The sequence below is a fragment of the Chenopodium quinoa genome, unplaced genomic scaffold (assembly GCF_001683475.1).
Source record: "Chenopodium quinoa cultivar QQ74 unplaced genomic scaffold, ASM168347v1, whole genome shotgun sequence".
Taxonomy (NCBI): Eukaryota; Viridiplantae; Streptophyta; class Magnoliopsida; order Caryophyllales; family Amaranthaceae; genus Chenopodium; species Chenopodium quinoa.
Window position 1 is genome coordinate 1,068,769 of NW_018742904.1, and position 21,160 is coordinate 1,089,928.

The 21,160-nt window shown below is 33.7% G+C and overlaps 1 protein-coding gene across 2 annotated transcripts; it reads right to left on the reverse strand.

The window, feature by feature from the left end:
* Window positions 1–1,836: 1,836 nt before the first annotated feature.
* On the reverse strand, window positions 1,837–20,642 carry LOC110727329 (haloacid dehalogenase-like hydrolase domain-containing protein At2g33255). Of its 2 annotated transcripts, XM_021906890.1 has the most exons (5): window positions 19,707–20,635; window positions 14,609–14,651; window positions 12,581–12,641; window positions 9,357–9,491; window positions 1,837–2,454 (listed from the first exon to the last, which is right to left on the reverse strand). In XM_021906890.1, the coding sequence occupies exons 1-5, from the start codon at window positions 20,056–20,058 to the stop codon at window positions 2,290–2,292; spliced, it is 756 nt and encodes a 251-aa protein (XP_021762582.1). In that variant the 5' UTR covers window positions 20,059–20,635; the 3' UTR covers window positions 1,837–2,289. The 2 variants fall into 2 exon arrangements, with proteins under 2 accessions (XP_021762582.1, XP_021762583.1); XM_021906891.1 differs by lacking the exon at window positions 9,357–9,491 and having other exon boundaries at window positions 19,707–20,642.
* Between the last annotated feature and the right edge of the window lie 518 nt (window positions 20,643–21,160).

A 21,160-nucleotide genomic window follows, 5' to 3' on the forward strand; every position in this document is an offset into this window, starting at 1 on the left:
GGTCATTCAGGTCAGGTATGAGTTGAGTCGAGTCAATTTCGACGGGTATGTTTAGGTCGGGTCATATTCGAGTCTGGTCAAAATCAAGTCGGGTCATGTTCAAGTTGTTCTATTTGTAGATCAAGTTCAAATCAATAATTTTATATTTTGTTATTGCTATAATAAGAACTATTAATTCGGTTTATGAGCTTGGCTACGGTTGAAGATGAACAATTTGAGTTATTTTGGCACCACACATTTTTAGTTCAATAATAAGCTAATTTTAGTTCGGGTCATTTTGGGTATCTGGTCTGTTCGGTTCAATTTCGGGTTGGGTCATTTCGGGTGTCAAGTCAAGATCGGGTCAACTCCATTTTTTGGGTTGGGTCTTGGTCGGGTCGAATCAATTGCAGGTCATTTCGAGTCGATGTTTTTGGATCATGGGTCGGGTCATCGGGTTAGAGTCAGAATTTCCAGGTGAGAATGGCCAGGTCTATTTATTACCACCTACCAACATTGGCGGACCTGGCCTTTTGCATGGTGAGTCAAATGACTCACCAGGTCCAAACAAAATTTCTGAGTTTTTTTTAAAAAAAAACAAAAAAAAAAAAATTATTTTCTTTTGTTGATTTTGTTGTTGTTTGTTTGGTAAACTTTGAACCTTTTGTTAATGTTGTTGGGATTTTGGTGAAATTTGAACCTTTTTGACCATGTGAATTGTAGTCAGTGTTTATTTAGGGTGTTTATTGATGTCAATTATGTCTGTCAAATTGTCAATACACCATTGGCTTTGGTAGATTTATATGGGGTTTTGCATATGTGCTGATTTAATTGGCGATTCGGACGATTGCTTATGATATAGTCGACCCACCCTAATGATATAGTCAATTATGTCTGTCAAATTGTCTATACACCCTAATGCTTGTAAAGAAATTAATCTTGTCAATTATTAGAGAGCTAAGCTTGTCATGTTGTCAAATTTTTTTTTACATATTTGGTTATCGATTGTGACTCACCAGTCGGAAATTCCTGGGTCCGCCACTGCCTACCAAGCAGACTTCTTTAGAATAAAAGTATGTTTTGATTCTCTTTACTTTATTTTTGCCGAACTAAAATGAATTTTATTGAAATAAATTATTTTTGCTGAATTAACTTTTAGTAATTACAACTTATTTTTACTAATTCTATATCATTTTCGTTTTTTTTAATATTATTGAGGTGTTTGGTTACACAAATTTTCCATAGGCACTCAAAATTTCTAGGAAATACAAAAGTGGTGAATTGTTTGGTTAACTAAAAAACGTTCGAAATAAAAGAAGTTGGAATTCCATGAGAATTTAAAGTTCCCACATAATGTAGGAATTAAATTACCTAGGTCTCCTACGTCATTTTAAATTCCCATGAATTATTTCGCATTGCAACTAAACAAGGCCTAATTTTTATTGATTAAAAATTATTATTAATAAACCAAACTTATTTTTGCTGAAAAGAAGTTAAATTTACTAAATACTATTTTAATAAGATAGTGTGAACAAAAGAGAAAAATGAAATGGGAACAGATTCTCGCATGCCTTAAGAGAATGATTTATAAAAGGTGGTGTGAAAAAACGCAATAGCTTAGAGTCTTAAAAAGCATTACAATGACTTCTCTAATTTAAGGCATTCCCATGTAGAAAAATGGGGCTTTGTACACTGAAATTGTCATCAGAAATTTTTTTGTACAAAAAATGAATAAGAAAAAGAAATGCAGTTATGAGGTGCTGTTGTTATAATGTAGCTACAAACTAGTATATCTCAATCACACGAAAACAGAGAATAAGATTTAAGAGATACCAAAGGCAAATGAAGTTTTAGAACTAGAAAAACCAAATGAATGTTTTCATGTTTGAGCTCCTTTGTCATTCTGAATGTCATCACTATGATATACACAAATTAAGCTGCCAATATAACTAAGAATCCAGGAGGAATGTTCTGCAGCAGCAAATCTAATGTCACAAAAAGTACAATATTAGGAAATTTCTCAATTTTTCGCCCGAATATGAAAGCACACATATTTAGCAATTTAGACAAGACAGAGATTATGTTCTTAGTATGGAGTATCATATTCTATGAAGAAACGCCAAGTTTGAATGCGACAATATTCTTCAATTTCTATCACAAATCACTTCGTATCCTTTTCTTTTACTTGCCTAAAATATTGAAGATGCTCATGTGAGAACCTTCAAACAGCTTAAATAATTTTTTTGTTGCCGGAAGCACAAAGCTTAAGCAATTTAGCTGTTAAAATACTCGACATAGGGCTCAAGTCCATTATGGTCTCAAGTCAAAATGTGTTTCCAGCAATGACTGAACTTCTGTGAGAGAAGAAACCTTAAAATCTGGTTTGTGGTCAACTGAAGCAAACTCAGGAGAGTCATACCTCCCAGTTTCATCAAGCAAGCATGTGTATGCTCCTGCTCTTTTCCCACAAGCTACCTGTCATAAAAGGAAATTGAAAGAAATATTTTAACACATACACAAAGGAGTAGGTAAGTTGCTTCTTTTCTCTTTCTGTATAGGAATTATGACAATTATCCATGACAAGAAGTTTTGCATAATCTCAGTATATCCTTCATACCATGAAATTTTCCTAGTACCTTTAGGTTAGTGTTTCAATCCTGAAGAATTAATGGAGATTACAAATTAAAGGGATCAGCATTGCTCTATTTGTACTCCTCCCCATGCCTCTCTTTTCATCTGGAGATTATTGGACTCGGTTATTGTCCTCTTCAACCCGAGTTTTTCTTTGGAACAAATGTGCTGAACCTACTGCTTAACATTGAATACTTGATACTCCCTTCTAATTACCACAGCCATAGCATATTGCTGGCCACCATCACTAGGCCTTCTATGATTTAGCTCAATTTCTTTGAAAGAAACTATGTTGTGATCTGTATTCGATTTTCCTTATCCTGTTCAGGTTTTTCCTCACTAGGATGCTATTTTAGAGAGCTTGCCGGATATTTGATAAACTATCCTACACTAGAGGATTGATTTTGACAATGATTTCAGACTTTCAGGGTTGAAAATAAGGCTTTGTTCTAGAATCTATTTCAATTTTTTCCTTGTGATCTTTGTGTTGAAAACTTTTAAGTGGACTCGGTGAAATTTTTTCTACATGTGGTCCATCTTGTTGCTTCTACTTTTAGAGGGAAAGAGATGAAGAGAAAACGAAATGATGTGGATTTAAACCCCTTAACTTAATAAAGAATCTAAAATCACACAAGTAACACAAGCCCTTCGAATTTCCTAAGAAAATCGAACAGCTTAAGAATAAAGCACTGGATATGACTTTGAAAACGACCACTCCTGGAACGAATTCAACGCCTCTCAAATTACCTAGACCACTCCTGGAACTAAGTACTTTGATGAACAAAACTTAGACTACTCCTAGAACTAACTATTAAACGTTCTAATTATCAAAACAACTCCTTGAATTGAAAATTAGCAAAAGAATTTGTAAGCAATTAAGCAAAAAAACAATAAACTTGTATTGAATTTTCTGGTTGTGTGTACAAAGCCACGAATAATCCCTTATTTATAGACTAAAATTAACTATTCCTAAGTCTATTTGAACTAGGAAAAAACCCTAGCCTTGATCCCAAAGTATCCTAGATAGAATAGGAGAACCAATTCCACCTAAACTAGGAAACTAGTAATAAGACTAATTCTACTTAACCTAAAACTCCTTAAAACAATTCCTAATTAACTTAGAAATTCTTTTAAGCTAAAAACAATTCCTAATCAACTTAGGAACTTACTAAGCTAAAACAAATCCTAATTCAAATAGGAACTCACTTTGTCAAAAGCAAGTTCTAATCAACTTAGGAACTCACTTAACGAAAACAATTCCTAATTGAAATAGAAGTCCTATGTGCTTAAAACAAGAAAAACCCTTTCAAGTGAAAGGTAAAAACTTGTAAGAAAAACTCTAAAAACTAAGTAATGAACTACGCATCTTCTTCAATGGCTACGCATGTTAACCATTCTTGATTCTTCCCTCCAATTTCGAACCCTATAGGACTTAAAACCAATATGATTGGCTCTTCAAAAGAATTTCCCTCTTGATTCACATCACGAAAAAAAGAATGATTTGGGGAGAGGGGTTGATGGAGGATAAGCAATGAAAGAAGACGGGAAAGCGAGAAGAAAGAGAGAAAAGGTGAAGAGAACCTTAAGTTACCATAGATGACCCTAAACATGACGGCAAAAAGAGAAGGCTAAATCTGTGAGAACTAGTTTACTATTGTGCAATGGAGCAGTGTTATGCCTTTTCATAGTACGCAAATTCACTCTGCTTAAACAACCTTTATTTACACATTCTTCTCCTTCAGCTAATTTTCCAAGTACAACATTACTCATACATTCAGAAGCTATGTTATATGAACACGGCAAAATTGCTTCCATACCCAGGTTGATACGACCCGACACAGACCCGAGTATATAATCTGTTCTGGATACAGCATCTGGTCGTCGGGCATGGCGATGTTATCAAAGAAGAATATAAAGGGTTTTGTGATTAGCTTTCTTCGGGTTCTTCGTTATTCTCACTTTCTTCCTCTATTATTTCTACTATTCCTTTATCATTACTTTATGTAGCTCCAACTAGCTAAGGCTTTCATGAGTATGTGATTAGCTTTCTTACATTCATTAGCATAATGGCCTAATTCTCCACAAGATCAACACATGCATGTTCTTTTTTTTCTCAAGGCAATATGTTCCTTTCTGGAAAAACCTACTATGCTTATGGTACTTCTTCCTATAGGTTTCTCCTCTTGATCTATCAAATTTATTTTTCTTGTAATATTTCTCCTTGTTATAGCTTTTTCTTTCGCATCCATAATTAATTGGAAAATCCTAACAAGTGAGAGATTGTTTATTCAATTGTCGAGTTCCTGCTATTTCTCGACATTTCTTTTCAATCCATTTTCTAAGGAAAACAATTCTATTACCTAGGGCATCCCTAATTTCTTCATTAATAGGGCTTGGTAATTTATCAAAAAAAATTCCAAGGTTTGGTTCATTAACCAATTTTATAATAATGTATCTTAACTTCATGATGTAATTCTCAACATATTTTATACTACCTCCGGTTCATGTTACTCGCAACAAAGTGGTATTTTGCGGACTCCTAGGCAAAAGATCTTAAGCATGGTTAGTGAAAAATAAGGGCATATACTTAAGTATTAATCCAACCAAAAAAAAAAAAAAAAAAGACAAATTCAACTAAAATTAAACTAATAACCCACCACCACTAGCACCATCCTGCAGCACCGAAACCACCCACCACCACCACCCTACAGCACCGAAACAACCAAGCAACCATGAAACCACCTCCGCACCCACGAAACCACCCACCACCGCAACCACGAAGCCACGAACCCACCACCCACCGCACCCATGATCTGCAACCCACAAACCCACGATCTGCAACCCATGAAACCCACAAACCCACGACTGCAACCCATGAAACCCAGAAACCCACGAACAGCGGCAATTGAATGAGGCAGAGGCAGCGACGACAGTGACTGAGTGACACCAAGCGTGGAGCAACGACGACAGTGGAGCAACGACGACAGCTGACTGTGTTGATGCGAACGGTGGAGTGGTGGGTGGTGGGTGGAGCAACGACGACAGTGACTGAGTGATGACAATGGTGATGACTGATTTCGCGTGAGGCAGAGAGGAAGATGAGAAATTGAGAAGTGGAAATAGGCAGGGAGGCATAGAGGCAAAGCAGAGAGCAAGACTTTAGGTTATTTCCCGTGTCATACCAAAACGGCCCGTGTCTAAGGGTGACACGGCCCGTGTCCAAAAATCAAAAACGTCAAAAATAAACCGGACACGGTTTTTGGAGTGTCCGAGACGTTTTGCCCCGTGTCCCACGCGTGTCCGTGTCCGACACGCGTGTCGACTCGGACACGCCTGAACTTACGAGTGTCCGTGCTTCGTTGGGAAGAAGATGAAGAAATTTGATGATGAAGGAAGAGAAAGAAAAATAATGGTGATGAGGAAGAAGATGAAGGATGATGAAGGTGGCTGGGATTGGTTTTGGTGGCTGATTAGATAGAAGGGGATTGATTTTGGTGGAAATAGCTAACTTAATCAATGTTAGGGTTTAAGTTAATTAGATAAAATCAGTTTTTTAATTAGGGTGCTTAAAAAAAGTAAGGGTATTTTGGTCAAATTCCATCCAAAAACTTATTAAATAAGGAAAGAAAAAAATGTTGCAAGTAATGTGAACCATCCGTTTTAAGAAATTGTTGCAAGTACATGAACCGGAGGTAGTATTACATTTTGATAGATTACTCAATTTTCTTTGCTATTCCATTGTTATTTCATTAGGATTGGATCTCAAACCTATAATTCTAACTCGATGTATTTACATAATTGTCTAACATTCTAATAGGAGACTCACTAGCTCTTAATGCTGTTAAAACTTTGTCGTAATACCCCATGATACCAATCTTCTACGCAATCATAAAGACTATGCTCCATATAGTTAAAGAAATTTCCAGAAATCCATTCATCATTTAAGTTTAGTAAACCACTCATACCTTTTTTCCAGTTATCTAAGGCTAGTTATCTAAGGCTTCTTGCCTATCTCTTATACCATCTAGTTGAGTTTACTCCCTCCGTATTAAATTAATTGCTCCACTTCTCCGGGCACAAAGCTTTAAGAGGAATAGTCGAAAGTATTATTTTATGACTGAAGTAGGGTTGATTGAAGAATAAAAAAATATCTGAAAAAAAAGTGAGTATAAGTGAGGAGAGAGAGTATGAAAAATATTAAATTATGATTTCCACTAGAGGGGAGGCAAATAGTTAAATATTTTTGGTATTTATGTGATAGAATTTGTTTGTTTATATTTAGATAAAATTCATAATTTCAAAAGATAATATTTTATATTTAATTAATTGAAACGTTAAAATCTCATTTGCCGATTTTGCTTAGGTGGCATTTGAATTATTTAATTCTAAAAGGAATTACAAATTTCTTATTTAATTGGCTATAACTCAAATTTATAATTCTACATAGCGCGTTAAGAAATTTTTATTCTATGTGGCTCTCTAAAAACTCGAGAAAAAACTCCCCTTTATATACTCCCTCCGTCACAAATTACTCGCAACGTTTTGACTTTTTGCACTATTCACACATCTCACTTGACCATCTTTTCTAGCTATTATATGAAAGTCAATGTGTAACCATGTAAGATGTTGTTAGGTCTATTTTGAGGTATAGTTTATTAGTATAAAATTTTTATAGCTATTATAAATATATATTAAAAGATATCCGATGGTCAAACATGTGCATCGACAAACGTATCCAGTCAAAATTTTGCAAGTAAACTAGGACAGAGGGAGTATATACTAGTACGTACCCCGGGCGATCCCGAGTTTCCTCTGCAATATATATCCTTATGTTTAAAAATCCTCACATTACTTAGCTACTCATAAAATAATTATAAAGAAACAATTATTTTATTAATGTGTAAATCTATCCACGTTTGAACATTTGTTGATTTAAATGTTCATAATCGGATGAGTAATTTAATTTTATGGTTTCATTGACATTTAACAATTTGAGTACTCCTATACTTTATTCAAAACCCTAATTCGAAAATAAGTTTTTGGCTCCTAGAATTTTAGGATTTTTTTTTGTTGAAAGACGATTGCCTATTTGGAATTTTGATTCTAGTTGCGATGCCCGGTTTGTTTATTGAATTTTAAAATAAATTTTTTATCTATGTGCCAAATTTTAAAATATGATACACATTGTTATGTAAGAGGTGTATATCCCTTTTAATTTAGGATATTTTGATGTAGAATACCATTGTTTTTTGGTAGAGCGCAATACATATTATAGAAATATACACTATATATGAGAAAAAAATCTATGTACGTTATTTGAATTTTCTTCTCATGAATTAATAATTACTTGACAATCATACTTATAAAATAAAAAATATAATAATATCGCTCATAAATTGATTTATTTTGGAGCACTCTTTAACACGAATATTATGATATAATTAAAAAATTATCAAGATAATAATTATTAAAAGTTATAATTTAATTTTTTTAATAGGGTTATAATTTAATATGTACATGTAAAATATTGGTATTTTATCGAAAATAAAACTCTAAACTAGTAATTTTATCCTAAAATTCTATCCTTTATTGAAAATAAAACTATAAACTAACTTTTTTATATAACAAAATCAATCTAAATCTATCAACATTTTTATCCTACATGTCATACGAATAATTAATTGTTACCTACGTGGCATGACACTTGGCGAAAAGTTGAAACGCCAAGTGTCACTATCTTGTGACCTGGCTACAAGTTTAGCTTTTTTTATTAGTGATATGATATGATGTATTAGATTGTTAAAAGTTTCTAAAAATGAGAATGGCGCAATTATTCAAATGCGTCCACAATAGGAAAGTGAAACAATTAATTAAGTACAGAGGAAGTATAATTGGTTTGACTAACTGGTTCAAGAGTTACTTCTTCTTGTTTAGGTATAGGATTTGGCATGACCATGACATTTCATGATATGTATCTTGATCGTGTGCAACTTCCTTCACCTTGATACCTAGGTCTATGAATAACATTGTTTACATTATTACTTTCATTGATAATTTCTTCTCCAATTTCATTGCTATCCATCACCAGTTTTCCGAATTTATTATCAATTTTTTGTTGTATGATTTCAATAGATAGAATAAGACAATCTAGTTTCATTAATCACATTTGTTAATATAAATTTTCTTCTAAAAACCTATAGTTACTTCCTTCTATTTCATTATTCTTCTGAAATTGTTTTCTTAATCTCATATATCAAATAAAGTCTGTAACTCTTTGTAACAGTTAGGTTCATTGTCTATCTTTTGTTCAACAGTTAACTTCTTAGGAATGCTACACAGAAATTTTCTCTTTCTAAGTTTTGGAAAGGTTATTTATATTTATAAGGAATTATTTATTCTTTACTCAATTACTTGGACTTAAATTTATGTTTCTCGTTCATACCAACCTAATATACATTACTGGAATACCTATTTAAAGTGTTCCTCCTAGGATGGTATTTAAACCTTAAAGGTTGGTATAAAAAATGTTCGCTAGAACAAAAAATTTCTATACAGATACGGTGTGGACTGTACACATTAGTCTCCTCTATACTACCCAAATTAAGCTGCAATAACATCATCTAAAACTCCTATTTCATTTCACCTCCCAACTATTGGATGTTTTAATCACATAACACCCCACGGGATGTTTGATGAAGAAAGAACTAACCAATTTTAGAAGAGTTTGAGAATAATAATTCACTCACATCATCTTTGAGGCTATCACCAATCATAATCACTTCGTTTGGTTGAACTTCCCAGTTCGAACATATATGTAATAGGGGAGCTGGATCAGGTTTGCAGGGGAGGAATTCCCTGCTCACTGCAGGAGAAAATGTCATCTGCAGAAATTTATATGAAGTCCAATATATAGCATCAAGCCAACTTTGTCAAGGTGATTGTCACAAAGCATAATTAAAAACAAACTTAAACTAAAGACCAAAAAAATAAAAAATAAAAAATAAAAAAATACAAAATAAAATAAAATTGAAGAGAACCCATATGTTCAAGAAACAGAACCAAGGCCATGCTGAGAAACCCTTATCCGTGACTGGAATTGGGTATATTTGGCGAATTTTCAAAGTAATATCAACCTCCCTCCCACCCACCCCCCTCCAATCCAAACACCGAGAATTTCAGCGCTATATAGCTTTCAACATCCCACAAGCCCCATATTCCAATACCATATAGCCTCCCATTACCCGATAATCAAATCCTGGAGTTTTCATTGAGTTGGTTAACTTAATTGAACAAAGTTACAAAATTCAGTAAGCTAAAGAAAGGGGGGTGTTTTTTACATGGGAATTGAGGGTGGGAATGGGAATTTTAATCCCAACTTAAAAAAATTCTCTTGTTTGTAAGTTGGGATTGGGAATAAAGAAAGAAATGAGATTGGGAATAAATTGGGTGAATTCCCACTATTTTATTACATAGGGAGGGTAGGTAATAAATGGATGGTAATGGGAATAGATAGACAATGACAATTTCGCCATTAATGAAAAGAATGAAGGGAAAGGTTAGTAAGGGTAATTTTGTATTTTTGTTATTTATTCCCTCCCTATTCCCATTAACCAGCCAAACAAAGTATTGCCATATTTTTATATATTCCCAACAATCAATTCTCAATCCCATTCCCACATTTTAATCCCCAAACTCCCATTCCCACATTCCAAATGCCCCGGAGTCCTTGAAAAAAATGACAAATGACAATGACATCGAGGTGCGTAGTCTAGAAATTGACCGGAGGGAGTGCTGAAATCCCTTTAATCTGCTGAAAGATAATGGGGCTTGTTTGGCATCGTTTTTTGTTTTTAGTTTTCTGATTTTTTGAAAACAAAAAACCAAAAACAAACAAGAAAAATGTAATTCCACTTTTCTGTAGTCAGTTTTCAAAATTATCATGATTTTGATAAAATCGACCAATTTTTGATTCATTTATGACATATATCATATGTTTTTGAAAAACAAAAACCAAAAAACAGAAAACCGCAATGATACCAAACGAACCTTAATGCCTGATTTGGTCCTGTTATTCTTATGACAATGACTGAAGAATTATCACCTTGGAGGATTAGTTTTGACCAGCATAAAGTCCAATGCTTCCTAAAATCTCTCTAAGTCCACATGCCTCCCTTTTTCAGAGTATTCAAAGTCTCCCATTTGTATGAGGATTTTAAAAAAAAATGAAATAAACCAAACAAAATAACTTTTCGTTCTAAATTGATCGATATCAAGCTCACAAATGGACTGGATGGGCTAGAAACCCAGTAGGGTAAGCCTGATCTTAAGTACTATACTTGTGAGCCATGGCACACCTAACATGAATTTGATAAGCCTAGTGAATAGCATTTCTGCAATGTATCACTTACAGAGTTCATAGCATTCAATGACTTGGCCAGCAAACTATGAATGGATAATGAACTAAAGCTTCCAAATGACATATTATTCATTAGAAAGAAGACTAATTGATCTTTCCAACACTAAACTCAATGCTCTCAGACTAAGAACTATGACCTTTTGACCTTAAAAGTAACAAACTGAAGTGCCATGTGCAATTTGGTAATCCACCATATGTTGATGGCACTATTTTTTAAGTTTGGCTCCATTTTTTCTCCATATTCGCTTCCATTAGTATCAAACATAACAACCAGTATTAAACGATAATAATATCAAACAAATCAAATTTAAACAAACAATTAAGAAATTTATGTATTTTCCCAAGTATATTCAATTTTTTATACATTGATGTAAATTTATGTTAATTCGCATTAAACATATAAACATAAAATAAATTATTTATTTTTCCTAAACATTACGAAAACTATTAATATACAACATGAGTGGTGGTTGGATTTAAACAGGGGATAGAATGGGTATTTCCTTTATTAATGTGCATGAAACCAAGTATTTTGAACTTTGTAGACCGTGGTTGGATTTAAGCAGGGGGTAGAACAGGTATTTCCTTTATTAATGTGGGCGAATCCAAGTATTTGAACTTTGTTGACCAAATCAACAATGTATTTCCATATGGTAAAATGCTAAGCTTTTTGGTCAGTCTCTTTCATCCACTGAGGTGATTGTTCCTATAAATTTAGCACTTAACTAGCCTTAGTACAAAAATTGTCATATTGATTCCCTTGAGTGAAACAAATACTGACAGGTCAACTATGTGTTAAATTGACAAAGTGCAATAAGACAGTTCAATTACACAAGACAATAAGCAAGATACCTAAAGCTCTGCCCACAACAATCCACAATGACATTTCAGTTCTATCCAAAATGGGAAAAAAAAAAATGCAACTTGATGTAGGTTTGACAAATACCCACATGAACATGTTAGACTGGATGATTAGATTTAACAATACGATATTTCTTGGGTGAGCCAGAATAGTCGTGCAACTATGCCAGACAACCAAGAAATGCCATAAAGTCCAAAATACCACCATGGTGCTCGCTTAAAATTATAGGACTTCCAAAACTTAGTTCTTGTTTTAAGACAAAAATGAAATCCCAATGGAAGGTCTGCATCATATGCACCTAAGACTTTGTAAATAAGATCAAGAAGTGTCAAAATAACTTCAATGTTCCAACTTGACAAATCAAATGCAAAGCAGTTTATATAAAAACAGGTTCATCTTTTTACCATTGATGCACAAGACTGACAAGGCTCACTGATTTTATAAAAATGGCTTAAACTTTTTGCAAATTATTAGAAAGTAGAATGATAATTTTCCAGAATTATATTTGACCACCTACATCTTGTGCATTAGCTTTCTTCTAGGCATAACACCATAACCTGAATAATAACTATTATTCGCAAATTACCAAGAAAATATGTCACATAGCAGCAGGGATTTGTGACCCCAAAACAACAAAAGAAACTTATAATACCTGATCCATGTACCTAATATCACACCTAAAAGGCGCTTACCCCGAACCTTTGATGAAATATGTCAACTGAAGGCTTGACATTCCGAGTAATTAGTCCTCTCCTATGAAATGAATATCACACATGGACTCAGAGCATGCAGGGGAAGGTCAAATAAGATTTGCATTTTACACTATTCACAGTAAAGAAGAACTCAGGAAACTCAAGGAATGGAATTTGAATTTCTTATGAAGGAAATATAAATTACTAACAAAGCAGTTGTATTCGTATTTACATTTGGTCATATTACCAACACTAGAATCCATTATTTGAGCAAGCCAATGATTGCTTTAATAACATAACTAAACCATACAAAATCTCTTCAATGTCACCTTGTTAATATTCATCAAATAATATAAAGGAAAAATCGTCTGAAACTACCCCTAAATAGGCTATTTTGTCAGCAACTAACCTCTTAAAATTTTAACAGAAAAACTACCCCTAAATGTTTAAAGTTTGAGTGGAACTACCGATTTGTGTTTTTCGGAATCAAAATCCGACGAGTGGGGCCTCTTTCTATTTTTCCTCTAAAGATTTACCATGAAATGCCAAATTTGCCCCTATTTCATTGACCTCCCCAACCTTCCTTCTCTTCATTTAATCTCCTTCCTATCTCTAACCTTTCTTTTTTTCTGGACCACAAGAATCTCACTAATTCTTCAATACCATCGGCATCCTCTCTCTCTCTCTCTCTCTCTCTCTCTCTCTCTCTCTCTCCATTCTACTGAATAATATCTCCTACACATTCATTTTGTTACACCCATTTTTCTAAATTTCTTTTGTTCAATCATCAAATATTAATCTCACAATCTAGGTTTAGTTTCATACTATCATCAATTTCATTGTCAGCTAAGTCAATTAAGGATACTTTCAAGAAAGAAAAATCGACTTTTTTGAATTGTCCGGCAATTCGAAGCATATGAACAATGCAGTGAGGATTTATTGTAAATTGGGATTTTTTAAGTAGAATTTATTGTGAAATTTGTTTCATTTAACCAATTGAAAGAATTCAAAAAATTATTAAGCCATAAACAATGTATTCATAACCCTAACTTGTGCAATTACACTTAAAAAAAAAATAAAAATAAAAAATCCCCTCTATTTCATAAAGCCCCAATTTTTATTTCAAGGAAGAACCCTAATTTTGTAATTATTAAGCCATAAACAATATATTCATAACCCTAACTTGTGCAATTACAATTAAAAAAAATAAAATAAAATAAAATAAATAAATTAATTAATTAAAAAAAAAAAAAAAAAAAACACTACATAATCCCTCCATTTCATAAAGCCCTAATTTTTATTTCAACTAAGAATTGAAATTAAAAATTGAACATTAATTTATAAGCTTACATTCCTGTTATTTAAAACTCCAATTGCTTTCTAATTCTTCAGCTCGCACAAATCGGAAATTTTTTATTTTTGGTTGTATCTTTGTAAGGAGAACAGGGTGGGTAGTTATATACAAGGGTTAGAGTGAACTTTTGGTTGTTTATGACTGTTTTTCCTATTCCCTCAATTTCGTAATTATCACAACATTTTCCTTTTTCATCTGTTTCGTAAAAATTGCATCACATCCTTATTTGGTAAGGACCCACTACTATTTTATTATTTTTCTCTCCTACCAACCCCACTTACACTAATTACTCCAAAAGAAGGCACAATAACATCACTTTGCCATAATCACTATATGTGTCAACATGAACCTATATCTTAAAATCCTAGTCTTCTAACTGTTCAAAGTCAAGATATTTAAATCAGAACTCAAAGAATTATTTTGCAATAAAAAAAAAATTCATTCAATAGAAAACATAAAGATTTAAGGAAGTGGAAGGGCCTTGTCTACCAATAATCAAGTCACAAAAAAAAGCTCTGAATTGCAACATATTTGAAAGGGACATGTTTGGAAAACCTCATCATTGTAAGCCCAAAGAAAAGCTATTACACACCACTTGCTCCCACAAAGTATTAAAAAAAATCAAATAACAATTCCGTGAACAGAATAAGGAGATATTAGCAAGGTGAATTTACCTTAATTTCTTTGAGTCAAGGAAACCACAAAGTTGTGCCGCACCTACACTCACACTTAATAATAGTCAGAATTTAAACTTTATATAGCTCTATAGAATCAAAACAGCATCTAAATTACGGTAAGTTTAGCAACATAAAAAGTTTCAATTAAGTAGAATTGGGGTTGGAGATCCATTAACAAGGTCACAAATGAAAGTTCCTTGCAAAATTACACAAAAATGATTAATTTTTCCATTACCTATGTAAGACCTCATACTAATAGAGAATTGGGGTTAGAAATCCATTTTACCATGGTCAAAGATGAATATGCCGTGCAAAATTACGGAATAATGACTATTACAGAGTATTTCCATTACCTCAATGTATTGATGTGAATCAAGAGGCTAATTCATTTCAAGAATCTAATAAACTTTTAGAAGGTCCAAATAACTTTGTAATAGGCTGCCTAAACAAGGAAATAAACAAGAAAAGGTTTAATAGATTAATTGAGAAAGAAGGAAGCACGATTTACAAAGAAGAAAAAATGACACATTCTACTTCTGGCGGCAATTGCAAAGGCCACGCGACACACCAAGGGCCACGCACCACCTGTGAAGAACCGCCTTGAACCCAGCAACACCGTGGGCTGGCGCATGTAGGTTGTTTCGGCGTGTGAGGTGCTCTGAGGTTGGCAAGAAGAAAAGGATGATTTCTTGTTAACTTGGTTTTTTTTTCTAGAGTTTTGCTTGCTAGTTTTTACCTTTCACTTGAAAGGGTTTTTTTTTTTGTTTAAGCACTTAGGATAGACTTTAATTTCTGTTATTCAGTTTCTATAAATTTCCTAAGGTTGTTAGGAAAGTTGTTAGTTAATTAGAGTTTGTTTAGAGTTAGTTTTCATATTCTAATTAGAAGTAGTAATTCTATTCTAGTTAGGATGCTTAGAAGACAAGGTTAGGGGTTTGTCCTAATCCTTGTAGGAGTAGGATTAGATGCCTCTTATGCCTATAAATAGGAGGTAATTTGGTGGCTTTAATAGACATGAAAAATTGAGATTAATAAAATTGCTTTTGGTTTAACTTTGTTTAAACTTTTCTTTGTTAGTTTTCAATTCAAGGAGTTGTTTGAAGATTAAAATATTAAACACTTAGTGTCTAGGAGTAGGCTAAGAGTTTAATCTCAAAATAATTAGCATCCAGGATTGGGTTAATTAATTTGGGGATTTGAATCATAAGTTTCAGGAGTGATCTTGTGAGGAGAAATATCAGTTCGTCTATATTCAATCTTAAAGAAATCTTTAAAGGTTGGATCTTTAGTTCAAGATTGTGGGTTTTCTAAAAACTTGACTAAACAAGGGATTAAGATCCACATCATGTATGAACTTATACTAATAAAGCCACCAGCTATCTATAAGATAAGAGACAAACACAATCTCTACCCTGCCTATTAGCCAGCTTTGTTCTCAGTTATTACATGGTTACACCTACTGTAACTATTAGAATATTGCAAAAAGAAAATCTCTCTTGTTGCATGGGAATTAGTATGCTGTCAAAGAACGCATGCAGCCCCAACACATGGATTATGAATACAAATATGTACATGTCCACTGCGAGTTCTACAGGCAGTCAGATGGATCAATAAAATATTTGTTTCACTCGGCTTTAAATTGGAGACAACTTTTGGCAGTACAAGCCATGCAAGATTTCCATTGGTACTGGCCAAGCATTTGATGATTGATGCAATAAAATACAACCATGACTGCAAGAAGGCAGAAAGGCTTAATGTCCTTCACCCATTCTCCTGGATATTTTCCTCCCATCAACACATGATACTTATCATCAACTCAAGTTATCATTATTATTTTTGTTTTGATAAGAAGAAAAATATTACTTTGTATAAAACTGCACAAACCAAATTAATTTCATAAAGAAGACAAGGTGTCTTCAAAACAAACTGAAAATCAAAACCACTTATATATATATATATATATATATATATATATACACACAACCCATAAAATTGCCATAATTAAAGTTCAGTAAAGTAACTTCTACTCAGTACCTTTCTTTCACTCTCCTTCAAAATCATCATCTCCTAAATGCCTTCCCTTTTGGACTTTAAACAAATTATATACAGCTTACTTACCAAAATAATAGCACGCCTTTCCTAATCAGTTCTAGATTTGCTCATGGATCCCTTAACTATCCAGTCCCAAAAACTCTTCAAGAACCATTATTTCTTTAGTTCTTGGTTCCAACCTCTGTAATTTTTCTACTACAAACTCACCATCAGAAGATGCAGCCCAACGAACATCAGTAGGTACAGCAATGGTTTATTTACACACAGAATTTTTAAAGCTATTCATCAGAAAATATCTTACTTATGCATGCACCATCAGAAGGTGCACTTATTAATGCATCTTTCATGTCTTAGATAACAAGATTAGATGAGTGTTTTACTCTTGTTAGATAACGCATAATCAATAATTGTTATAGGTAGATCATCAAAGATAATTTCCTAAGTGCTATTAAAAGATAATATCATTAGGTAAAATTATATCATATAGTTGTCTTGGTACATCATACTTTAAAACGAAGCGTTGAACATTTGATGCCAGAGGAAATTGCACAAGTCACTGTCTAAACTCTGCTGCATGGGCCATGGGGGAACCACTTAACACTAGCTATTTGTTCGTGACTGGTCCAAAGCAGTTCCACAGAGTTCCAGAATGATTTTTGACAAAGAATCAGGAATAAGAAGTGCAGCAGTGCAATTTATCAGTAGCTAATAGGTTCGGTAAGATGAACAATGTGCATAAAATAATTATGCAAGATCCCAATAAGTTTTAATCCATTCACCCATTGGACTCCCCAGTTCAGTACTAACACTACAGCATAAAACATATGCGCATATATTCTCCCTGCATAATGTTATCACAGAGCATGCAACACACTAATAGTACTCTCAGATATAAACTGTATATTCACCCCTAAGAGGCTAAGACCTTAACACATGCTTATGCTTATGCTTTTTCACTAAATATTTTTCTTTCTCATACATTGATTCCCACAGAAGATACACAATGGCCTGAGCAGGCTTTCTGAAACTGTAGTGAGTTAGGATTCATCACAGATATAACAGAGAGCAAATTCTCTAGACTTTAAACGTAGACAAGAGATTCGTCATATAAACAGCTTTAAAAAGTAGCACCCAGCTCAAGATTTAGCTATCCAATAATGGACTCAACTATATATTTAAACCTTAAAAATATACTATCAACCAAATTGTCTCATTGGGAAAATAACATCCTATGGCTAAAACTCAGCACTGGTACCAGGTACATATCCAATAGTCAGACTTAGCTACATTGTGAGAAAAGTGTATGTAATTGGTCCAAAATGTATCAGTGCCAACATTTTGACACAAATAATTAAGGTGGAATGAAGAATCCCAATAACACAGACAAATAAGTCCTTATAACAAGGAAACAACAAAACTTGATTCTGCAACAAAAAAAAGGGGATCCTTCAAACCGGTAGTCCATCATAAATTCATAATAACCTCCTCAATTAAATCATGCTCCCTCCGTCTTTTTTTTCCCCCATTTGCCTTTTCAAGCCATTGCTTATCATTAGCCTCATTCCTCCAATTAAATTTTTTATGCAAGATCCCACAAGTTGTTATCTATTCAACCAATGGACTCCCCGGTTCAGCAATGTACAGATTCACAATTAAATGAACTACACTAAGAACATACTTCCTCTGTTTTCATTTACTTACAACACATTACATTTACACGCACTTCAAAGAAGTTATTAAACTAGGCAAATGAACAGATTAATTGAATAACTTTACCATCGATAAGAAGATAATGTTAAGTTGTTACGGTTTAAATATTTCTCCCTTTGTCCCTCAAAGTTTGCGATACTTTCCTTTTCGGGTTGTCCCCTTAAGTTTGCTTCATTCCATAAAATGGCTATTGGGACCATTACTTTACTCTCACAAACATTTGGTCCAACCAATTTTCTATCTCGGAACTTCAATCAACCAAAACTTACAAAAGTGAAATATGCCTTTGGGGGAAGAAAAAATAATAAGGGACGGAGGGGATAAAGCTTAAGCCGTTTGATTACCGTATCTAATCACTTCTTCAAATAGCGTGCCAAGATGGTGTGTTGCAAGTATCAAAAAACAAAGGAGTTACATGAGTATAAACTCTCTTGGATATATGATGCTGTTATCAGAGAGTGTGATACACCCTAGTATGAAATGTAAGTCCATCCCTAATACATGCTTAATCACCTAAATCACACAATCGATCCCCACATCAAAACAGCCTAAGCAAGCTTTCTGTAAGGGACTATAAACAAGAAGAGTCAGTTTTTGTCACAGACAGAAAGGAGAGTGAATCCTCCAGAAACTTAGATGACAGAACGCAGGTGCAACCTACATACAGCTTCAAAATGTAGCAACTAGCTCATGATTCAATTGTCCAAAAATGAACTCGTCTAAATATTGACAGCTTTAGCAAAACGTCAACCAAACTCTCACATTAGAAGGTGATCTCTTATGTTATTTGGACTCGATAATTGTAACAGGACGTGCCCAAGGGTCAGACTTGGCTATATTATGAAAAAAACTACATAAGTGGTCCATATGAAGCATCAAGTGCCCAAACCCCTATCAGTGTCAATAATTAGACACGGGTACTTGATGTAACATGAAGAGTCTAGGCAAGACGGGTACCATTATAAACGTGAACGATGAAGTATATTACCTCTGTTTTATATTGTTCTACTCAGGTGTCAAAGTAAGAACTAGAGTATGTGCTAAAACAGATTAAATTGGAAAAAAAAAAAAAAAAAAAAAAAAAAGGGAATAAAATGAGAAAGTGATTAGAACAAAAAAGAGCAGAATAAGTACATTAATTCGTTCAACAGTCATACTGTACCACCAACACCCCAATAAATAAAATAATATTAAGTCATAATAACACAGTATTAAAACCAGCAATACATTATAATAAATAATCTCCAGTTTATTTAAATAAACGCCAAGAATTATCATCAAACATTATGTTCATAATTCATCAATTCATAAAAAAATTAAAAAATAGACTAACCGGGCATAATCTGGAGACGATCAAGACCTTGGCGCTCGAAATCGGCAATAATTTCATAAGCTTTCTGCTGTTGAACAGGATTCCAAGTCTGAATATGATGCAAAATATCAATTCCAGAAGGATTTTGTGATTTCATTGAATTGTACTGTTCTTCACCCAAAACAGCTTTGTACATTGCCGGAAAATCTATGACTGGGACAGTTAGAGTGCCGTCCATGTCAAACACCACGCCTCTTAACCTGGCTTTTGAGTTTCCGGTGGCGGCGACGACGGTGGTGCCGGCGGGAGTTACGGCGGAGCGCGACATTAGTGCACGGGAAAAGATTGGAGGGCGGGGTAATGACCGGAGCATAATAATGTAAGGAGGAGAGTGAGTGGGAGAATGGAAAAGTGGCACTTTACAAGCTTTTTGTCATCCACCCAACTATAATTTTTTTATTTTTTTTATAATTTTATGAGAGTGGAAGCAAGTAGAGTAGACCAGTGAAATGGGTCATTTGGGTCGGATTTGGATTGGGACAATTTCGGGTCGAGTCATTTTAGATTAGCTAATATTTGGGTTGGGTATGGGTCAAGTCGGGTCAATTTGGCTTTTGGGTCTGGCTTGGGTCAAGTATCAGGTGGAGTTCGGTCAGTCGAGTTTATAGGGTATATGTAGTGCTATTTTATGCACCTCGTCAATAGGTGGTGTTATTGTAGTCAATTTTTTCTTTTTTTTTTTTTATTATGAGAGAATGGAATATAGTATGTCTTTTTATTTTCTTTTACACCCTCTGTTAGGGCTGTACAGAGGGCGGTTTAGACCGCAGCAAACCACAAACCAAACCGCAATTTTGCGATTTGAAAATTGCAGTGCGGTTTTTTTAAAATGACCAAACCGCGGTTTGCGATTTCAAAAAAATATTTAGACCAAACCGCATCGTAAACCGCATTTTAATGCGATTTGCGATTTTTATACTACATTTTTATTAAAAAAAATATAAAAGAACTAAAATATATGAGCTAATTTTTTACTATTAGTTAATTAAAGGTTAAAATAAAAGAGTTTAATATTTGAATTATAAATTAATAATTACAAAATAAAATAAAAGTTTTGTTTTAAAAAAGAATAATTATAATTTTAAAAAAGTATGGTTAAACCGCAAACTGCACCGCACCAAACCGCATTTTGCGTTGCAGTTTGGTGCGGTTTTTTTAGAAGTGCGATTTGGTGCGGTTTGAAAAAATTACAAACCGCAATTTTGCGGTTTGGTGCGGTTTAAGATCCAAACCTACTGCGAACACCCCTACCCTCTGTATTTTATTTTTTGCTCCATTTCTACATACGCAGAGTTTTAGGAGAAATAATAAAAAAAATACTCCTTCTGTTTTTGTAAGTGCCCCATCGAAGATTTTGGCACTATTCATTAAACATACTTTGACCAATGTTTGGAAATTATACATAAGAAAAAAAA

Bases quoted from the DNA above. Each gene is read 5' to 3' on its own strand.
- LOC110727329 (XM_021906890.1), bottom strand. From the start codon at position 20,058: ATGCTCCGGTCATTACCCCGCCCTCCAATCTTTTCCCGTGCACTAATG. The intron at 12,642-14,608 runs GTAAATTCACCT...TTCATTTCATAG, and splicing joins CTTGACTCAAAGAAATTAAG to GAGAGGACTAATTACTCGGA. The intron at 9,492-12,580 runs GTAAGCGCCTTT...AAATTTCTGCAG, and splicing joins TATTTCATCAAAGGTTCGGG to ATGACATTTTCTCCTGCAGT.